General features: G+C 50.3%; 4 protein-coding genes across 4 annotated transcripts; 1 reads left to right on the top strand and 3 right to left on the bottom strand.

The window, feature by feature from the left end:
• Window positions 1-812: 812 nt before the first annotated feature.
• On the top strand, window positions 813-2,402 carry trir (telomerase RNA component interacting RNase). Its single transcript, XM_068750207.1, has 3 exons — window positions 813-1,596; window positions 1,869-1,940; window positions 2,039-2,402. The coding sequence occupies exons 1-3, from the start codon at window positions 1,264-1,266 to the stop codon at window positions 2,147-2,149; spliced, it is 516 nt and encodes a 171-aa protein (XP_068606308.1). The 5' UTR covers window positions 813-1,263; the 3' UTR covers window positions 2,150-2,402.
• A 57-nt stretch (window positions 2,403-2,459) lies between these two features.
• On the bottom strand, window positions 2,460-10,157 carry ubn2b (ubinuclein 2b). The gene is made up of 17 exons (XM_068749932.1): window positions 9,308-10,157; window positions 8,786-8,914; window positions 8,599-8,700; window positions 8,365-8,496; window positions 8,143-8,249; window positions 7,489-8,047; window positions 7,069-7,139; window positions 6,834-6,963; window positions 6,448-6,554; window positions 6,224-6,334; window positions 6,010-6,153; window positions 5,878-5,928; window positions 5,752-5,794; window positions 4,220-5,476; window positions 3,809-4,016; window positions 3,278-3,346; window positions 2,460-3,025 (listed from the first exon to the last, which is right to left on the bottom strand). Exons 1-17 carry the CDS (start codon window positions 9,611-9,613, stop codon window positions 2,979-2,981), a joined length of 3,573 nt encoding a protein of 1,190 aa, XP_068606033.1. The 5' UTR covers window positions 9,614-10,157; the 3' UTR covers window positions 2,460-2,978.
• A 1,308-nt stretch (window positions 10,158-11,465) lies between these two features.
• rpsa (ribosomal protein SA) lies at window positions 11,466-13,948 on the bottom strand. The gene is made up of 8 exons (XM_068749914.1): window positions 13,920-13,948; window positions 13,190-13,361; window positions 12,949-13,067; window positions 12,451-12,696; window positions 12,055-12,183; window positions 11,796-11,955; window positions 11,680-11,700; window positions 11,466-11,597 (listed from the first exon to the last, which is right to left on the bottom strand). The coding sequence occupies exons 2-8, from the start codon at window positions 13,320-13,322 to the stop codon at window positions 11,500-11,502; spliced, it is 906 nt and encodes a 301-aa protein (XP_068606015.1). The 5' UTR covers window positions 13,323-13,361; window positions 13,920-13,948; the 3' UTR covers window positions 11,466-11,499.
• A 1,227-nt stretch (window positions 13,949-15,175) lies between these two features.
• Window positions 15,176-18,141, bottom strand: LOC137905365 (mitochondrial glycine transporter A-like). The gene is made up of 7 exons (XM_068749596.1): window positions 18,127-18,141; window positions 17,501-17,625; window positions 17,264-17,348; window positions 16,962-17,141; window positions 16,203-16,371; window positions 15,957-16,117; window positions 15,176-15,878 (listed from the first exon to the last, which is right to left on the bottom strand). The coding sequence occupies exons 1-7, from the start codon at window positions 18,139-18,141 to the stop codon at window positions 15,756-15,758; spliced, it is 858 nt and encodes a 285-aa protein (XP_068605697.1). The 3' UTR covers window positions 15,176-15,755.
• Window positions 18,142-18,495: the final 354 nt, after the last annotated feature.

Here is an 18,495-nt window from a genome sequence, read left to right as displayed (position 1 = left end):
CCCAAATATATTTCTAGAATGAGTTTCAGAACAAGTTTGATTGTCAAAACAAGAAAATCAGAAAGAGTAGAACTCCTCCAAGCAGCTCATTCCTCTCTGAATTGGATCTACACCGTCCACATGGTGATCTGGGTCATCGTCAAAAGGTTCTAAATTGTTCTTGGTATCTTTATACACCAACCATGAAAAGTAAAACGGAGTCAGAGTTGATGTGTGTTAACTGATTTTTGAATCCATAATTGGGGTTTTCAATGTTAAAAGTTTCTATTTCTTCCTGAACTCATTCTAGATCTGTTTCAGAAGACATTTTACATGATAGTGCATATCGGACCCCTTTATGACTGTCAATTTTGGTGCGTGAATTGAAAGCGTATTTTACAAGATATATATTTTTTAAAGTCTCCATAATTAAATGAGAACTTCTGGAATTTTGTTGTTTTTTTGTATCCAGATGGGTATCGAAACCGTATATTTCTTCCACTAAAAACGAAGGTTTTAATTTAAAACTCCGACCAAAGTGAAGATTTTAGAAAACTCCGGTTGCGCGTCTGCGTGCGGACGACTGTAAACGGAGTTTTACGTTTAGAAACGTCACTGCTGTGCCATGAAGTCAGTGACGTCAAATGTGTGCGACCCGTGTTTACGTTCAGAAACCGCACGGATGCCTTCAAAACACATCGCTTATTGCTTACATGTGGACTTTATAGTCCAAAACTACGTTTAGGAGTTGTCGGTCCACACGAACGGGCCTGACGTCATCAATGTTTTTGTTTTTGCGAACGGGGCGCAATGAATGTGACGTCACGGGTGGAAATCAACATGGCCGCGAAAGACATGGATAGTCGACACTGAAAGCTAGCAACATCTTAGTCTGTGCTGCAACGTGCTGGATCCGTCTGGTGCCGTTTGATATCTTGCCGTAAATGAAGCGGGCATGATTGAGGGTTCCGCTTGAATCTGTTCGTCTGTAAAAGACCGTACTTCAGCTAGCGTTAGCCCGCTACGTTAGCCACGCTAGCAACCGAACTAGCTTCTCCTTTTGTTTTTGTCGGCGTGTCTGCGAAGGAGGACTGGAATCGTCTTTTTCTTTTTTTTCTTTAATCTCAGGACTTGTTCCGAGTTGGACTGCGTACACATTTAGACTAACTGTGGAGTTTTTGCTCTGTTTCCGGCGGGGCCCAGTTTCCTTGAACGTGTTAATTTAAGGCCAACTCCGCAACAAGGCCCTACTTCCTCTGTTAATGAACCTAAAACCCAGGAGACATGGATTCCCGACGGGCACACAGTAAGCCTCCAGCGAGCGGCTGCGGCAGCAGCAGCAGCAGCGACTCCAGCTGCGGGAGCCCCGCGTCCCCGTCCCCGTCCCCGTCCCCGTCCCCGTCCTCCTCCGGCAGCCCCGCGCCGCCGCCGCCGCCGGGGCAAGCCCTGGCGCCCGGGGGGAACGCGTTCGCCAACGACGGCAGCTTCATGGAGATGTTCAAGAAAAAGATGGAGGAGGAGAAAAGCAAAAGGGAGTCGCAGCAAACAGGTGGAGACGCGAGGTCCACCGAGCAAGGGACCTCAGTGGAAAAGAAGCCCCCTCCCGTGACGAGCTGTGTAAGGGGTTTAGCAGTTGTAAGATGAGAAGTTTAAGACCTTTCGTTATGGCCAACGTTTCTCACACACGCCACTGACTTTGCTGTATTTTACTTAGCGGTGTGTAATATCGGTAAAGCAGTCCAGATCAGGGATGCTCCTCACTGGTGGTGCCGGGAGAGGGGGGGGGACGGGGACTAAAGTTAGGCCTTCAGCTCTGGTGTAGTCTCCTTCATTGGCATTCCACCTGCAAGGGCTCCTGTAACGGTGTCAGTCTTCTTCCCCTAACCCAGGTGGGGAAGCGCAGAGGCGGCGTGTTCCTAAAGACCGGCATGGTTGCCAAGAAGCAGAAAAACGACAGAGAGGTAACGTGGGGGGGGGGGGGGGCTTCAGCGAGGAGTGCTCTTATAGGAAATGTCTCTTTAAAGCTTTTTAACTTTGTTTTTTCTTTCCCCTCCCCCAGCATCATGAGCCGGGCAAGAGTGATGCCTGGTCAAAGTACATGGCTGAGGTGAAAAAGTATAAAGCCCACCAGTGTGGCGATGACGATAAGACCAGACCGCTGGTCAAGTAGGTTCCGCAGCGTTCTTTAGAGCGGGCCGGCCCATCCGGACCTCAAACTGCCAGTTCGTTACCCGTTCACTTTCACAGCCTGCTTTTGTATTTGTGTTTTTGCTCGTCTTTGTTGGACACTGTCGATTTGATCTGGGGTTTCAGAAACATGACGGTTGAAGATTGTTCCATGTCTGGGTTCAATTACGTCGATATTTGAATTTGTTTTTCTCAGCTAGATCAAAGTGTTCCCATTAAATCTACACTGCCCCTTCTCACGTGTGCCGTGCCTCAGTTTGTTGACAGATATTGCCGCCAGGCTGGTGGTGGTGGGGGGGGGGGGGGCATTTTAATTAAGGTTCGGTTCTGTACAGATTAGAATTCATGTACAATGAAAAAGTTGTACAGCTCTCATTGAGGAAAAAAAAAGAGATACAAAATTCCGTTAGCAGTTTGCAGCTCTTGCAGGTATCAGTGACAATTAGATGATTTAAAAAAAAAAAACAGCACCAGCGAGACACTGCATCAGAGAGGGAGACGCACAAAGGCACACACAAATCCCATCAACCCAAGTCTTAAAACCTCACACACACACACACACACACACACACACAAGGCCACGCTCCGAGGAGCCGTTCGTCCCCTCCCCCTGTCCACAGTGATAGAGGTCTATCTTGTAAACATTGACAAACTGCATTTGTCATTTCATTTATGAAATTGCTCGAGGAAGTTAAATGTAACTGGTGTTCGTGAAAAGTCGAGCTGATTTTTAAGTGCTCTTGTCCGTCCTGATTTGTCCCGACGCGTCGTCACGTCGGCGAGCGCCCGCTGGGCGAAGCGTCCCGGGCGTATCATAGCGCCTTCCTCTTGGCGTCTCCTCCCTGGCTCTGACTGACATCTGGAGAGGAAGAATACACCTCTTGAGAAGTCAGCGGAAAACTTTAATCAAAACAAACGTCACAGAGAGAGGGGAGGGGGGGGGGGGGGGGGGGGGTGACATAAAAGGCATGCGGTCACCAGCAGCAGAACGGAACCGGACCGGATGAAAAAGGACAAGGACGACAAAGCACATCAGACACTTGAAAGGAGAAAGGGAGGGTGGGAGGAGGAGTAAGTGGCACAGGCTTGGGGGGGGGGGGGCAGATTTTACCTGAGAAAGCGAGCTGCAAGTGAGGAGGCAGAGCAACCTGAGACCCTGACTGGAGACTCTTATACAGATCTGAGGAGACAGGACAGGGGGACAAATGGGGGGCGGAGGGGGGGGGGCAGATGCCAATGAGATGGGAAGGAAAGGAGGGGCAAAGAGGAGGAGGAGTAAGGTGGCGTAAAGGCAAGGGGCAGGTAAACGGAGGAGGAGACAAAGTTAGTGACACGTAGGAAAAGCAACCGACAGGAACGGCAGAAAATAAGAGAAATTCATGGAAATGTAGAAAACAAAATGAAATAATGTCAAACGGGAGGGGGGGGGGGGGGGGGCACAAATAAGGTGATCGAACGAATGATGTAAGACGACACAAAACGAGGCTTTTACAGGAACATCCAAACACGACAGCAGACGGTCCGTCACGCAGCACCGGTCTAACGGAACCCACATCTGTCCACATCTGGCGGCTGCCACCGACTGGAGGGGCGTGCACGCTAAACGCCATGGTTACAGGGTTCGTGTGTGCGCGCCACTCACTCTGAGTCCGGGCGGAGAACGGTTTATTGCTACTGGCTGCAGAGCCGCCGGCCGCCGAGCTGGTGCCGGCCGCGCCCAGCTGAGGCAGGCTGAGCAGCGACGGGAACTGGAAGGGCAGGGACACGGGCACCAGGCCCCCCAGCATCCCGAAGCCCAGGGGAAGAGTCGAGGGCGAGCCGAGCAGACTGCCGCCGCCTCCGGCGGACGCCTGAGCAAAGACAGGGAGTTAGAAAGGTCCTGGCCCGACCATTAAGACATTATTTTTTGATGCCTTCCATCCGTCAACGTGTCATGTTGGCTTTGTGATGTGGCCAGTAGGTGGCGACAAAGTTCACAAAGCCGGGGAGGCAAAAACTCAATCCCCCACTGCCTGATCTGATCTGAACCCGCGACACGCTGGACAGCACTAACCTGGGACATCTGAGAAGAGACGGATGGCGCTGGGACAGACACGCCCGGCTTGGCCCCCTGAGGCGCCCCGCCCCCGGGTCTCTGGCGCTGGCCTGCGGTGGGGGGGGCGCTGGACCCCGAATGCTTGCTTATGGATATGGCGTTAATAAGGCTGCTGGTGGCGCTGACGTTGGCGGGGGTCTTCTGGCCGCCTTGCCCCGGCTTGGCTGCTCCTGCTTGGGCACCTGAGAATGGCAGTCGGAAACCTGCCGAGCTTTTGGGAGAGTAATGGAGTATGGAGGGGGTCGCCTGAGACCTGGGGCTCTGAGAGATGGAGGGGGGGGCCGAGGTGGCGGCGGGGTTGGGGGTGCGGGGAGTGAGTTTGACGATGGGCGGGACGCTGCTGTGCGCGGACTTGGTGAGAGTAGCGTGCATAGGGGTGATGAAGTTAGACTGAGGCTGGGGCTGAACTCCGGCGAGCGTCTGAGAGGGGGAGGACTTGCTTTGCGGCATCTGGGGGGGGCGGGGCGTCTGGAAGGCTTTGGGAGGCATGTGCGAGGGGGACGCGAGGACGTGCGGGCGAGACTGGGGCGACGCGATGATGAGCGTGTTGCCGCTGCTGCTTTTGTTATTGTTGCTGCCTTTGGGGAGGTGAGAAGCGGGGGAAGACGCGACCATCTTCGCCCCCGGGGGGACCAGCGGGGATGCGGTGGGCGGTGGGCGTGGCTTAGGAGCCAGCGCCGAGGCAGCCATGTTGGTTTTAGCTACACCCAAAGTCCTCTGAGTGTTCAACACCGAGTGTCTGTGCACCTGAACCATACCCTTAATCACCCCCATCCCAGCCACCCTTACCAGGGGCAGGGGGGAGGGCGCGACGGGGGCGGGCCGAGACAGGGGGGTGGAGGAAGACGAAGAGGTAGCGATGAAGTGAGGCGCTGCGGAGCCGGGGGGGCCGACGGAGGTCTTTTTCTGCTGCTGGAGGAGCGACGAGGACAGCAGAGAGGCGGGGTTGGGGGCGGGGTTGGGGGAGGGCTTGGCTCTCTCTGGGGACGGGGGGCTGTCCCCCTGGGCGAGGCCCTTGGCCGCGTTGCCCAGGATGAGCAGGGCCTGGGAGATGGAGTCAAGGGAGGGAGTCCTCAGATCCTCGTCCAGGGAATCGAGGCAGATGGGCTCAGGTGGCGACTGAGGCGGTCGCTTGGAAACCTGGGCGGCAGGGGAGGGAGCGGGAGTGGGCGTGGCCCCCGCCGGGGGCACGGACCTCTGAACCCACACAGACTCCTGGGAGGGCGGATGACAGGAAAACAACACGATCAACTAGATGATGACTTCCTCGCGCATCGCGTGTCACACAGTCATCCTAAGCTATTAGCGAGCTTCTATGCTAACAGCGCCGCGTGCAAAACCCGCCTGAGGTGGGCGTACAAACGCAAACCTGCGGCGTGGGTTCGTACATGCATTCAGCCCCCCCCCCATAAAAAGCTCAGAGTCGTTTTAATCTTTACACAGAGACCCGATTCTTCATCATCGCTAACGAGATCGACCTCCGGCTTCACCTTGGGCTTGGCCTTGGGAGTCGGGATCATCTTTTTCTTGGCTCTGAAAAGAAATCAAATGCAGTGAGAAGGAGCCGGACGAGTCGGAGTCGGTGAAGCTACCGGATGAGAAGTCCCGCGACTCACGTGTAGCCGGTGAGGTGCCCATGAGCCACGGTGCTCTCTTTGAACAGGATCCTGCCGACACAGACATAGAAACAGGATGTACAGTCGAGCTAGTCTCCCCCCCCCGCCCCCGCCCGTTGGAGAGGAACACACCTGGCCTGCATCCAGCCCTTCGGCCACAGAGGCTTGACTTCGGCCTCCATGAAGGCTTTCAGGTAGTCTTCCGGAGAAAGCGGGTTCTTGCCTTCGAGCTCGTAGCAGCTCAGCTTCACCCGCACCAGGATGCACAACAAGGTCCTGGAAAGCGTCGGGAAACAGTCGGGAAACAGTCAGGACGCACTAATGGGCCTTCCTGCATGGAACAGACCTGAGTTTGTCGTCCCAGAGAAACTTCTTCCGAGGCCCCATCACCCTCTTCCCTGGCTTCTCCTCATCGTCATCCTCTGAGCCGTTTTTCTCTCCCTCCCCAGACTGCTGCCTGTCAGCAGAGGAATAAATGCGTAGGTGTATATGTGTGTGTGTGTGTGTGCGTGTGTGTGTGTGTGCTTGTGTGTGTAGCTGCGTGACATTCCGATTCCCAGCGCGTCTTACTTTGCCACTTTGGCGATGCAGTCCATGTTGAACCGAGCGATCTGCTCCGGCATCATGCTGCACACCGCCATCTTCAGCTTCATCAAGGGCGTCCGTAGGCGGTCGTCCTGGGCGACGGGAACGGGCAGAAGATAACAGTCAGAAATCAAATACGGACAATGCTGGGCGGCGCGCACAGGCGCTAAATATAGAATCAGACAAGGGGGACGCAGCAAGCAACGAAAACAAAGACTTAGCTCAGCTTCAGCTTCTGCTTCCGCCCTGTGAAACGCGGAGCAGCAGAAACTTCCAGCGCTCGTTAGCTTAGCATTTCAAAGAGACGAGTCGTCTCCCTTTGTAACAACCGTCCGTGCCATTTTGCAGAAGGCTGTTTTTTTATCGCTTGCCTGAATGTTGAGGCTGAGCTTCTTCAGCCGTTTGAGCAGAGCCTCTTTATTGCAGGGCACGAAGGCCCCCAGGTGAGCGTAGACGGCCGAACGCACCGCCGGCGGCTGCTCCTGAACCTGCAACTCAATGCTGGCACACGACAGGGAGGGGGGGGGGGGGGGCGGCGGGGGGGTCAGACACTGATACGATCCTTTCAGACCAGTCAGACAGAAAATGCATCGAGACGGTCCCCACTCCAGCAGGATGTTGTTCATGTCCAAGGTGAAGAATTTCTTCCTGCCCTCGTCATCAAACAGACGGGAAGCCTGCGCCGAGAGACAAGGGTGAGACAAGGGTGAGACGGGGGTGAGACAAGGGTGAGACGCAGGGCCCGAACGATGCTGCTCACATTTCTGAATCAGTCTCACAACTCCGGTTGTCTTTTGAAACATTTACTAAAATATGCACCGGTTTTTGGGCTCTCCGTTAAGAGTTACGATCTTCTCGTTCTATTCTTAAAGTTCTAGAGAAGCTGAATACAGATTTTAGAACTTTTTATTTTTTTTTGTTTGTTAATGAATAAAAAAAAAAAAGAATCAGAAGAAAGGAAAAATGATTCTGAATCTGCACGCTCATCCTAAACCTGCGGCCCGGTTGAATATTAAAAGGTCGTACCGCTCTCAGGTCTTCGATGCGTTTCGTGAGCGCCCCCGGGAGTCCGCAGGGGAGAGGAGGCGGCGTCGCCGTCACGCTGCCCGGGGCTCCTCTGCTGACTCCCGCTTTGTGCCCCATCCCAAACGAGCCGTTTTCCCCCGGCGCTGGACTTGAAGGCTGAGGCGAGTCCAGCATCCCAAAGTCCAGGTCACCCATCATGTCCTGCAGTATGTCATTATTGGCCGTGCCCAGCAGCGACATCACGGCCGGGTCGGTCGTCAGGTCGGCCATGTTGCAGTCGTGGCTGCCGGCGGCCTTGGGCGGGGCGTGCACCGGGGCGTGCACCGGGGCGTGCACCGGGGCGTGCACCGGGGCGTGCACCAGGGAGTGCACCGGCGCGCTGCTGGCGTTGGGCACTTTGGTGTTGGGTCGGGGCAAACCGGCCGAGACCGAGTTCTTCTTGCGCATCTCCTCCTTCTCTCTGGTGAAGCGGCGCAGCATGTTGGCCAGGTGGATGGAATCCTTCATCAGCTTCTTCCTCTTCTTCTTTTCCGGCCGGTGGACATTCAGGGACGAAACGCTGCAGGAGACACAAATCGGGGGCAAGGCGGCGTCACGGACCGGAGGGCTGCGGTCGAACACGAAGACAACGCCGACGGGAATCCCAAAGCTCACCCGGGCTTTGGTACTTTATTCTTTCGGGGTTTCTTCTCCTCCAGAATTCCACCTTCTTGCTTTTTCCACCGTTTCTTCATCACCTGCTCCTCGCCATCTTTTATTTTCTGCACACATTTTGGTTTGACGGCGTGACCCAACAAGTCACTCGACACCGCCGGCGTATTTGACAGCTGATTTGTCTGCGTGAATGAACAGCGAAGCGTTCCTGAGAGAACCTACCTTGAAGTGATTATCCTCGGCGCCTGCGTTCTCTTCCTCAGAGTCGGACGCTGCTCTGAACTGCAGCGTCCCCGTGTTGATGTAGAAACCTCCGTGTTTGGTGGTGAGGGAGGCCGGAACAAGCTCGTCGTACTGAGGCCGAGAGAGAGACGTGTAATAACGTTAGCGTTATAACAGACCCTTCATCTTTACTATGAATAAATACAAGTGATGAGTGTAAAACAGGGAACTCACCGCTTCTGAATTGTCGATGAACGGGTCAGTCTCATCGTAGCCGTAGCCGATATCGATGAGATCCTGCATCCTGTCCTTTTTCTTCTTCTTTGGGCCGGCGCCCTGCGAACAGAGGGAAGAACAAACATTTGAAATCCACACGGCTGCAGCTTCACGTACCCCGCGACTAAAAAAAAAAAACACTCACATATTTGCTCTCAAATTTCTTTGCCAGATCTTCCACCTCCCGCCTCTCCCTGTCATCATCGGCAAAGGGGTCGCTGGGGTCAAGCGGGGGGGCGAGACCTTTAGGGACTGTTGAACCTGCATGCTTTACCTACGGAAAATAAGGACGATTCCAAAAGATGTGGCGATGAAGCAACCGAATTTATACATTATGTACAAAATAATGAATCCGCCATGCTATCAGTCATTCGTGTGTGTGTGTGTGATTATAATTGTAAGACAGGTAAAAAGTTCTTATTGCTATCAAAGTTGTTATAGCTGAAAATGTTTTCATCCTAAATGCTGCGTTCACGGACAGCTTTCATGAATCCGTCTAGTCTTTATATACTAAATAAAACGCATCCGCGCACCGATGCAACGTCAACAAACTCTAAACAGAATAAACGGACGGCACGTCTCAGCGCAGCGTCGCTGCAGCAGCAGCCCCCCCGCAGCGACGCCGGGTCGCCCCCCCCCCCCCCCCGTGCGCGCCATGGAGCCTGACCTGAGTGAGGGTAGATTTGACCAGCTCGCCGTAGCTGAACTCGGCGGACGCTCGTTCGTTCGGCTCGGTCAGCGAGAGGTCGAGTCGGACGGTGGGTTTCGCCTCCTCCATCTTGGCATCGCCTCCGAACAGTTCTCCGCCACTTCCCGACTCCACCGCGGCGACGCTTCCACCTCCATCTTTCCCAAAAGTGACGTCGACGACGGCCTCATCTTCGCGGCGGCGTTTCTTGCTGGACTCCGGAGTCGGCGTCGAGGTGTTGAAGGATGAGATGGTGACGAACGGCACTTTCCTCGGCTCCGCCATTTGACGTCCAGGCACTCAAAAAAAAAAAAAAAACAACAACAAAAAGGGAGCGCACTCCTCTAAGACGCCGCTGGCTGGAAAGCTAAACCGGGGAGACGGTCGACAAGTACAGCTAGCTACTGGAACTGCTAGTTAGCTTCCTCAGAATGAGTGCTCCAGGCAACAAAGATGACGTTTATCTCCTTCTAGCCCTTATTAATCCATGTAGTAGTATCCCCGACACCGACCCCGTCACATACGAGGGACTTAAAAATCTGGAAAACGCCGTTTCGAGTGTTTTTCATGAAATTGGTGCTTAGCTTCGTGCTACCGTAAGAATGATCCTGTAGTAGCCATCTTGATCATTATTATCGTTATTCAGTGGCTGGGCGTGCGTATGAAAAGAGAGCGGAAGCCGGGGAGGAAAAGGAACGACGTTTGTCCAATGGGAGTGCTGGAACACGCCCACCTGACAAACTCGCGCGAATGGGGTGAAGCTGATTGGTCAGAACGGGGATTGTCCGGACCTTGAACGCATCACTGCTGTTTACTACAAGGAAGGAAATTACATTGCATTTATGTGTAGGAAAGTTTGAGTCCCGTGGTTGTTTGTAAAATTATCTCATTTCCCAGTAGGTACATCATTTCTAAAGTTAAAGATACGTTTTTTTTTATTATTATTAACAATTAATAATGAGTATATAAATTATAAGTGATAATTAATAACAAGGGGAAACTTTATAAAGCATTTATAAGAGCGCTGCACAAAAGACAGAACCCAACCAAAAGGACAATATTCACTGAACAATCAGTATATTTTTTAGATCAATTTATCTCACATTTTAGGTATGCATTTAGAATTTATCATAATAAGAGTTTCTATCAAGACTCCTGTTATTTATGTTATGAATGCAGATCCAGCCCTCGGGTCGCCTTGTTCCATTGTAATAACGACTTCTTGACCTTGTCAAAGGCTTCTCTGTAGTCGCAGACATGCTTTGTAAATACAAAACGGTGTGCTGCTTTATAATACAAGCAGCACACCGTTGATATTTGGAGTCAGGGGCCAGGGACTCCTGCATTGACAACAGCAGCTTTACAATCTGACACCACTAAATGTAGTCTATGTATGTTGGAGGGAGAAACGCCAGCGGAGCAGACACGGTGCAGTCAGCGTCCTTCAGCATGCTGAGAGAAGTCAGGTGAAGAGAGCAAATGTGCACGTACGGTACTACAGGTCACCTTTTTAGGATTTATGCCTAGCCGCTGTAGTCTGTAGAATCTCTGAACCACTGGAAAACAGCGGCAGGGTTTCATGTCCGCATCAAAGTACAATCAAGTCGTTTCAGAGTTACTCTCATCTAATCTTACCGTTGACCTACAGATGTGCATCTACCGAGGCCCGATTTACAAACAAATATTGCATCAACGTTTCCGTCCATGCATAAACTACTTTTAATGAAGTGCCCAATTTCCTAGCGAACGTTTAACTCCTCCTCCACTGTGTAAGGATGTCATTTAATTCATTCCGGTATATTCGAAGGGCCACGAACAACCAGAAGTTAGTCACGTCTTCAGCAGACGCTCCCGGAATGGAGCGGAGGTGGCATCACATCCGCAGACTCGTGTTCTCATTTCACATTATAGACCAATAATTTATATATTCCACATTTGATATTGTTCTCACTAATCTGAATGCGCTTCAGCATGTTTTTATGCACTTTTAAAAGGTAATCAACCTCAAATTCACTCCTTTTATAAACATCGCGAAGACAATACTAAATGCTGAGAACCATCTTCACATATTTGATTTAAAACGGAACACAAAACCCAACGAAGCTCAGTGAATATTGAATGAAACACGAACAAAACGTTAAGTGTAAAAAAACACAATTTTATTGCGGCCCTCAATTTGCCCAATCAGAAGCAGCCCCGCCCCAGTCAGACGCCTGGGCGGTGGGAACAGTGGACCAGTCCTCGGTGGCAGGCTGACTACTCCAGTCCTCTGCAGAAGGGGAAAGAAATGAATTAGGTTTGTACCGAGTGACACGCCGAGAGTCCATAAAACCAAACAGAGATGCCCTTACCTGTTTTTACAGCTGGGGCAGCTGAGGAGGGGGAAAAAAAACTCAGCATTAAATGAACAATAAGATAAAAATAGGAGGTTGAAACCAGGGTAAGATTTAGTGCAAAGACGACACACCTGCAGGGAACTGCTGGATGGGCACAGATGGCACAGCCGCACCCTCAGACCAGTCGGCCACCTCGGGTTGGGTGAACTCTGCTGCAGGGGCGCTCCATTCACCCTGGAACTCCTCCTTTCCACCAGCCTTCTCGGCAGCAGCCTGCTCCTCCTTCTCGATCTGCGTCAAGGACACGTGCATCAGCATCACAATCACCCGATGCAACCTCTAAACACAGAACGCCAGCGCACGGTTGTCAAGGTGCACCGCCTGTCTCACCTCTTCTGGGTCCCTGTAGAAGTAAAGGTCAGGCATGACCTCCCATGGGTGCTCCCTGGAGATGGTTCCCCTCATCCTGAGAACCTCTCTGGCCAGCATCCACCACATCAGACCCACAGAGTGGTGACCCTGCAAAAGTCAAATTGATTATAGCTAAATCAGTGGAATACACTGTAATTGTATCTTGCATGTCCCACAATGCAACAAAAATGTTCTACCTAAACCACATTGTGGCAAGACTTCTACAACCATCCCTCTGTGGTGTAGAGGGGAGCTTAGAGGTCGAGCAGTATTATTTAGCACACATCCTACACCCCACACCGCACAGAGAAGACAGCGCTGGGCTCTAACGGTGTGCAAGGACGAACGACAAAAAGACAGTTCATTTGGTCTCACCTTGTTGTTGCAGGGAATGGCAATGTCCACATATCCCAGCGGGGAGTCGGTGTTGCACAGGGCGATGGTGGGGATGTTGACGTAGGAAGCCTCCGTCAGAGGCTGATGGTCAGCACGGGGGTCAGTCACAATCAGCAGGCGGGGCTCCCGGAACGCCGCCTGGATCTGATTGGTGAACGTACCGGGGGTGAAGCGACCGTGGAAGGTGGTGGCGCCGGTGGCAGAGGCAAACTTCAGCACTGCCCTCTGGAGCGGGTAGAAAGAACAAGTTATATTCAAGATCTCACATAAATGACAACGGGGATAGTCGTCTGGCAGATTCAACTGTGGCTCAGGTCACTATCAAACTCCAGTCATGGGACGGCAGTCCTCATGGCGTTAGCGAAAACCCGGCACGCTTGCTCTCGCACACTTCCGACACCTGAACACCGACATCGGTGCCCAGCTTTAATAGTGTGCGTACCGGTCACGGAACAGGAGAGTCATTTAGACAGTCACCTGCCCGGTGTTCCTGGAGGAGATGACGCACACATCCGCCGGGTTCTCAATGGCCACAATAGCCCTGGCGGCCAGCAGCAGCTTCTCCCAGGTTTTCTTCAAATTGATGATGTACACACCTGAGGATTGAAAAAGAACAAAATCACGAACAGGAAGTGTTGCTAAATGTGACCACTTGAGTCCCACGATCGTGGTAGTGAACAATCCCTCGTGTCACATGACACCCCCAGCTTTTACGTACCGTCACTTTTTCTCTTGTAGACGTACTGATTCATCTGGAAGTCCAAGTTGGTGCCCCCCAGGTGGGTTCCTGCAGCCAGGAACTTCTGCACATCCTCCTCCTTCATTTGAAGGACATCCAGACCTCCGGACATCGTGACCACTTTCCCTGCGTTACGAGTGAGACGGGAGAGCTGGGAAACGGATGGAAAATAGTGGTCAGATGTCTGTGCATAATTTCAGCGTGTGAATTTTGATCACACGATTTTATTATGTTAGCTAGTTAGCATAATGATAATAAAACTCTTGAAAATTCTAGACTTAAATGCATTAACGTTTCCAGTGACTGCTAAAGTTTAGCAGTAGCTAACGAGGCTTCGGCGTCTCTTTTTTATAAAGATTATAGCGCATTAACAAATTACATTCGGGTTGCCAAAGGAGTCACCCATCAATCAGTACATTTACTTCACGACTAAAAATCCCATGATAGGTCTGTAATTGTATTTAATTTGAAGATTGAAACCTGGACATTCTGATCAGGCGCATGGGCAACCTCTGCGAACTGAGCGCGTGTCGGAAGCTAGCTCTACCGTTAGCATCATCTCTTCGTGGATAATTCGGAATGATTAAGACGTGAAAGACGCTGTTTGTCATGCCCCACGTCATTATCCACGCCAAATCTATCGCTTATACCGAATATCTGGCTTTTGTAGCACGTTTATTACGAAAATACGCCCAGAAGAAGCACTCACCACGAAACAACGCCGTATGGAAGTCTTACACGGTGAAAAAGGGCGATGGGCGGAAATGACGTAGAATTTATATGAAATTTCCAAGCGTGTGATTGGTTGGTTGTTTTGAACCGGACGTGGATAGTTTCTAATGTTCGCCGCTAGGAGACGCTCTATGCTATGTGCTAGAAGGATATGAGGCGAGTTAACCAGAGGTCAGATTGCTGGTCGGATGAGAATCCCATATTAAGACACTGGAGATGGAAGGACCATATTAAGACCAGGCTGAGACGCTGACTTCTCGGTGAAGGACTGACCGGTTATGCAACTATATTTGCTAGAGATAAGCAGTTCCAGGAAAGGGGTCGGAACATGTACACAATGACAGAGAAAATGTTCAATAATTCTGTAATGACACTATATATTTATATTCAATAAGTGGGATATCAAACAGAACCAGACACATAAGAAGGAACATGGTAATGATGTTGATTCAAACTTAAAATTTCAAATCATTAGCACAGGTGAATCTCGGGGATGAGGTTAATATGGGTTGGGGTTGTCTTCCATTTTTGTCAAGGTTGTTAACATACAGTCTGCAGAAACATTGAGTTCAGACACCATCCCGTTATTGACGTGTTATCCTCACTCAAAGCAAAGACATTGACACTCTTTTTTTTATTTATTCAGCATTTCAGACAGTGGTCCTCTCTTCTGCTGCTGCTGCTGCTCTCAAAACGGCAGCTTCAATCTTTGGCCTCTGTATTCCGGCTGTCTGCCAGAACATCCTGAACAATATATCTCTAATCTTTTTGGACGGGCTTGGTAGTCTCCGCGCCACTGTGACGTTAGTAAATCACTGTTTAATCTCCCATCGAGATAATCAGAGGAAAGTGACAAAGTACAGGATCATGCGCTTCAGATATCAGAACAGAGGTGGTTTCTCATTCTGGCACCGTTCATTCTGAGGGGACTGCAGATGGAAAGTAGCCTTTTTGGCTGATGTTCATTCATATGCACGGTCCATTTTAAATAAAAAATAAAATGTTTGTGAAGGAATTAATCAGTTTCCACTACTGCAATCAGACCAGTAAAGATAAGATGAGCTATTAAATCGTGTGCTGCTGGCTGTCTCCATGCAAGTAAAATGCAAATTAACACTGTCATTTCTCAGTGACTCATGTCTAATTTGGGAGTATCATGACAAAGAAGGTTTTTAATCCAAACAGATGAATTGTTCAGCTTTATTTTCTTTCAAAAAGGTAGAATATGTTAAACGTGGTCAACATCTTTGCACGGAAACACACTTTGATTAGGAAATGCACATATAAGTTTCCACAAACAATATCGGAACATAAATATACGCTGCATCATTGAAAAGGCCTTTGCGGACCTCTGTAAGTGCAGTGACGGAACCAACGCGGGTTCAAATGCATTATAAGAGTCTGAATACTTCATTTGTGTCACTGCAGTTTAAAAACCATATGCACGATCCGCAACTCTGGAAAAGAAACGAGGCACACGGACTCCAACCGAGTCCCATCCAAAACGGGAAACACTCAGTCATTTCTAAAAAGAACTTCCCAGAATACTTTTAGTATTAAAAAAAAAAATTCTCTGCAGTTATGAAGGACAAATCACAATATCTGTTTCCTGAACGTCACCAATAACCCCGAACACCCCGTTCATGTAGCCAAATCGTGGAGCGCTCCCTATTCTCTTGTCACCCATTTGCATCTCGAGTCGTCTCCTAGGCGCGAGACATTTTCAGGTTCATCTGCATCCTGTTTGCATCCTTTTTCTCATTGGTCCGCCGCTTGGCTCAAAGCTCTCCTTGCTTCTCGTCGTCTGTCCTCTTCAGGACTTGAAGCCCATACGAATCATCATCGCCTCATACACCGTCCATGCCAGGGCGGACATCATGGTCCGCCGCAGTATCCGTGGAACTGCCCCTCTGAAGAACCCCTGGAGTCCATGTTCCTGAGAAGGAAAGGGGGCAGATATTACATCATCTATTAAACAGAAGGGGGGGGGGGGTAAAAGGAGTGTGATAATTACCAAATAGATGCATCTGACAGCCTCGGGTGTTCTCAGCTGTGGATTCACCTGAACCCGTGTTTTGACCACATCGGCCGGCTGGGTGATCAGGGAGGCCGATATTCCCGAGAGGATTCCACAGCTGAAGTTCGCCAGGGGGGCCGAGGCAGACGTGCCGATGTCTTTAAGACCGACAGAAGGACTTTGATCACATTCACGTCCTTCACATTATTGTCAATAATTACATGCACTTGTGTGTACATTTACCTTTGGGCAATAAGGCCTTGGTCTGGCTGTAGAACATGACGTAGACGGCGGAGAAGGGAACATCTCTGAGGAGAGTGGCCATCAAGCCAGAGTACAGAGCTGCAGGACCCTCAGTCTGGCACACCCGGCGCAGAGCGCCCGCCACGCTGCCGTAATTGTACATGCCGCACTGGAACCACAAAATAAACACGCATTTACTTTCATGCAAACATAATCGAGACGTCCTTTCAATAAAAACGGCAAACAAAACCAAACCGTAGAACTTTTTATCTGGTTTAGAACATTTAGATCAATTCTCCAATGTCTTTGGTATCAAAGGAACCAGAAGCTTTATTTTAATCAAGTTTTTTGCCCCCCCCCCCCCCCCAACACACAAATAAAAACTATATAAAATACTGTATACTGTATGCATCAAAGCCCTGTTGCCTGTTTTTTTTCTGTCTTCTCCCTCATTAGCAAGAAATATTCAAGAAACGACTCGTCGGTCGTTGTGAAAAATAGCATCGACATTTTTATTTATTTATCTGTGTTGGAAATGAAATCAGCCAGTTGATTGCAGTGGATGGAAATATATTAACAGACAAGGAAAGGAATGGATGAAAGCTTGAAACATTCTTCCCATCATGTGGAAGCTGGTCCAAAAGAGCAAACCCGACCAGCCAAAGCTAAATTCATTTCACAAATCATTCGTAAGAGAGGCTGCAGTATTTTTATAACTCACACATAGGTCTGTGTGTGTGTGTGTGTGTGTGTCCTTACCTCAAAGCGGGTTTTAATGACGGTGACTGGTAGCATCAGGACCCCGGCCAGAGTCCGTGCCCCTCCTCCCAGCATCATGGCCCCGAGGGCCCCCGGGTTCCTGTCCTGGAAGAAGTGGTTCTTCAGAGAGTAATATGTGCTGAAGTAGATCCCGACTCCTGGGATGGTTCGAGCAAAAGACTGGAGGATCAGAGGGATGAAAAGGGAGGAACATTTCCAAACCGGGAACACCGTTTCACACAAACTCCAGGTTTTGAATAAGACGTGGCGCCGGATAGGACAAGATCACAGGATGTACTAACCGGTGAAATCCCTTTCCACAGGCCCAGTAGCCTCTCTGTCTTCACCACATTCTGGACCACGGTCACCATCCCAACTCTGCCCACGCTGGAAGAGGAACGGGCAGATGAGGACCCAAAGAGCAATCAGCAGAAGCCAATTTAAATACGAGTAGAGCGGACTTTAATTGTGTTAATTAAAAGGAGATGAAATCCATCAATGCTGAGACAGCTGCGCGAGTGTCCACTCCACACACCCACCCAGAATGCACGCCACTCTGCAAAGTCTGCAGACGGGTCTTGACCAAGTCAAGAGGCTGGAAAAGCAGGGTGGAGCATGTCCCACTGAAGGAGCCACACAGGAAGGCTTTGATAGCTGGGCAGGTCTGAGGGAGGAAGAGGAGGAAGAGGAGGGAAGAGTTACGGCATTAGCGCACAGATGATTTATACAATGCACTTTGGATGTTCCTGCTCCTAAAGATACTGATAAGGCAGCTTCTGCCGCAGGAAAAATGCATTTGTGAAATTGGGTTTTCGTCTTATCTGCAAGTCGACACGAAAAGTCTCAATATCACCTGCAATCCGGATCCGATCCGGGTGAAATTCAGTGGTGGGATAGACTCCCCCTCCCTATATGACTGTGTCAAATTCCATAAACATCGGTCAATAATCCAATGAGATATTGAGGAACAATATTAACACAAAGTGATGCAGAATCCAGGCTCTCTTCTGGATCGTCACCAAAATGTAACCAGATAAACTCCGGCAAGAACAGAACCTCGTTGGCGGAGTAGCTTCTGTCTGTCAGATAAGATGCCCTGACCTTGAATGTCAAAAATGTAATTCAAACTGTTATAAAACCAGGATCGTCGATCTGGAAAACTCACCAGCGATATGTCCATAGTTCTTCAAAGATCTTTTTCCTCTTGAGTTTTTTTATTTTTAATTCAAAGTCTGAAACCTTTAGAGCCCCTAAAAACAAAGCAACAAAAATCACTTCTCTTCCAGATGAGCTACATCCACACTCCTGCTGTGTGCGTCAGGCTGCAGGGAACGTGCAGCAGGTTAATATACTGTTTGCAAATCACATGACCTACACGCCGTTTCCCATTTGTGACAGGAACGCACAGCTACTCATTAACTGAACAAAGATCACTGCGCTACATATTAGGGTGTGTATCTGGTACACGGCGTCCATGTCAGTGTGGACCACGGGCATCGTGTCATGTAGAAGGATGCACTCAGAACGGGGGGGT

This window comes from Brachionichthys hirsutus, chromosome 16, assembly GCF_040956055.1.
Source record: "Brachionichthys hirsutus isolate HB-005 chromosome 16, CSIRO-AGI_Bhir_v1, whole genome shotgun sequence".
In the NCBI taxonomy this organism is placed as follows: domain Eukaryota; kingdom Metazoa; phylum Chordata; class Actinopteri; order Lophiiformes; family Brachionichthyidae; genus Brachionichthys; species Brachionichthys hirsutus.
The sequence above is the reverse complement of the archived record's forward strand: the minus strand, read 5'-3'. Positions and strand labels throughout refer to the sequence as shown.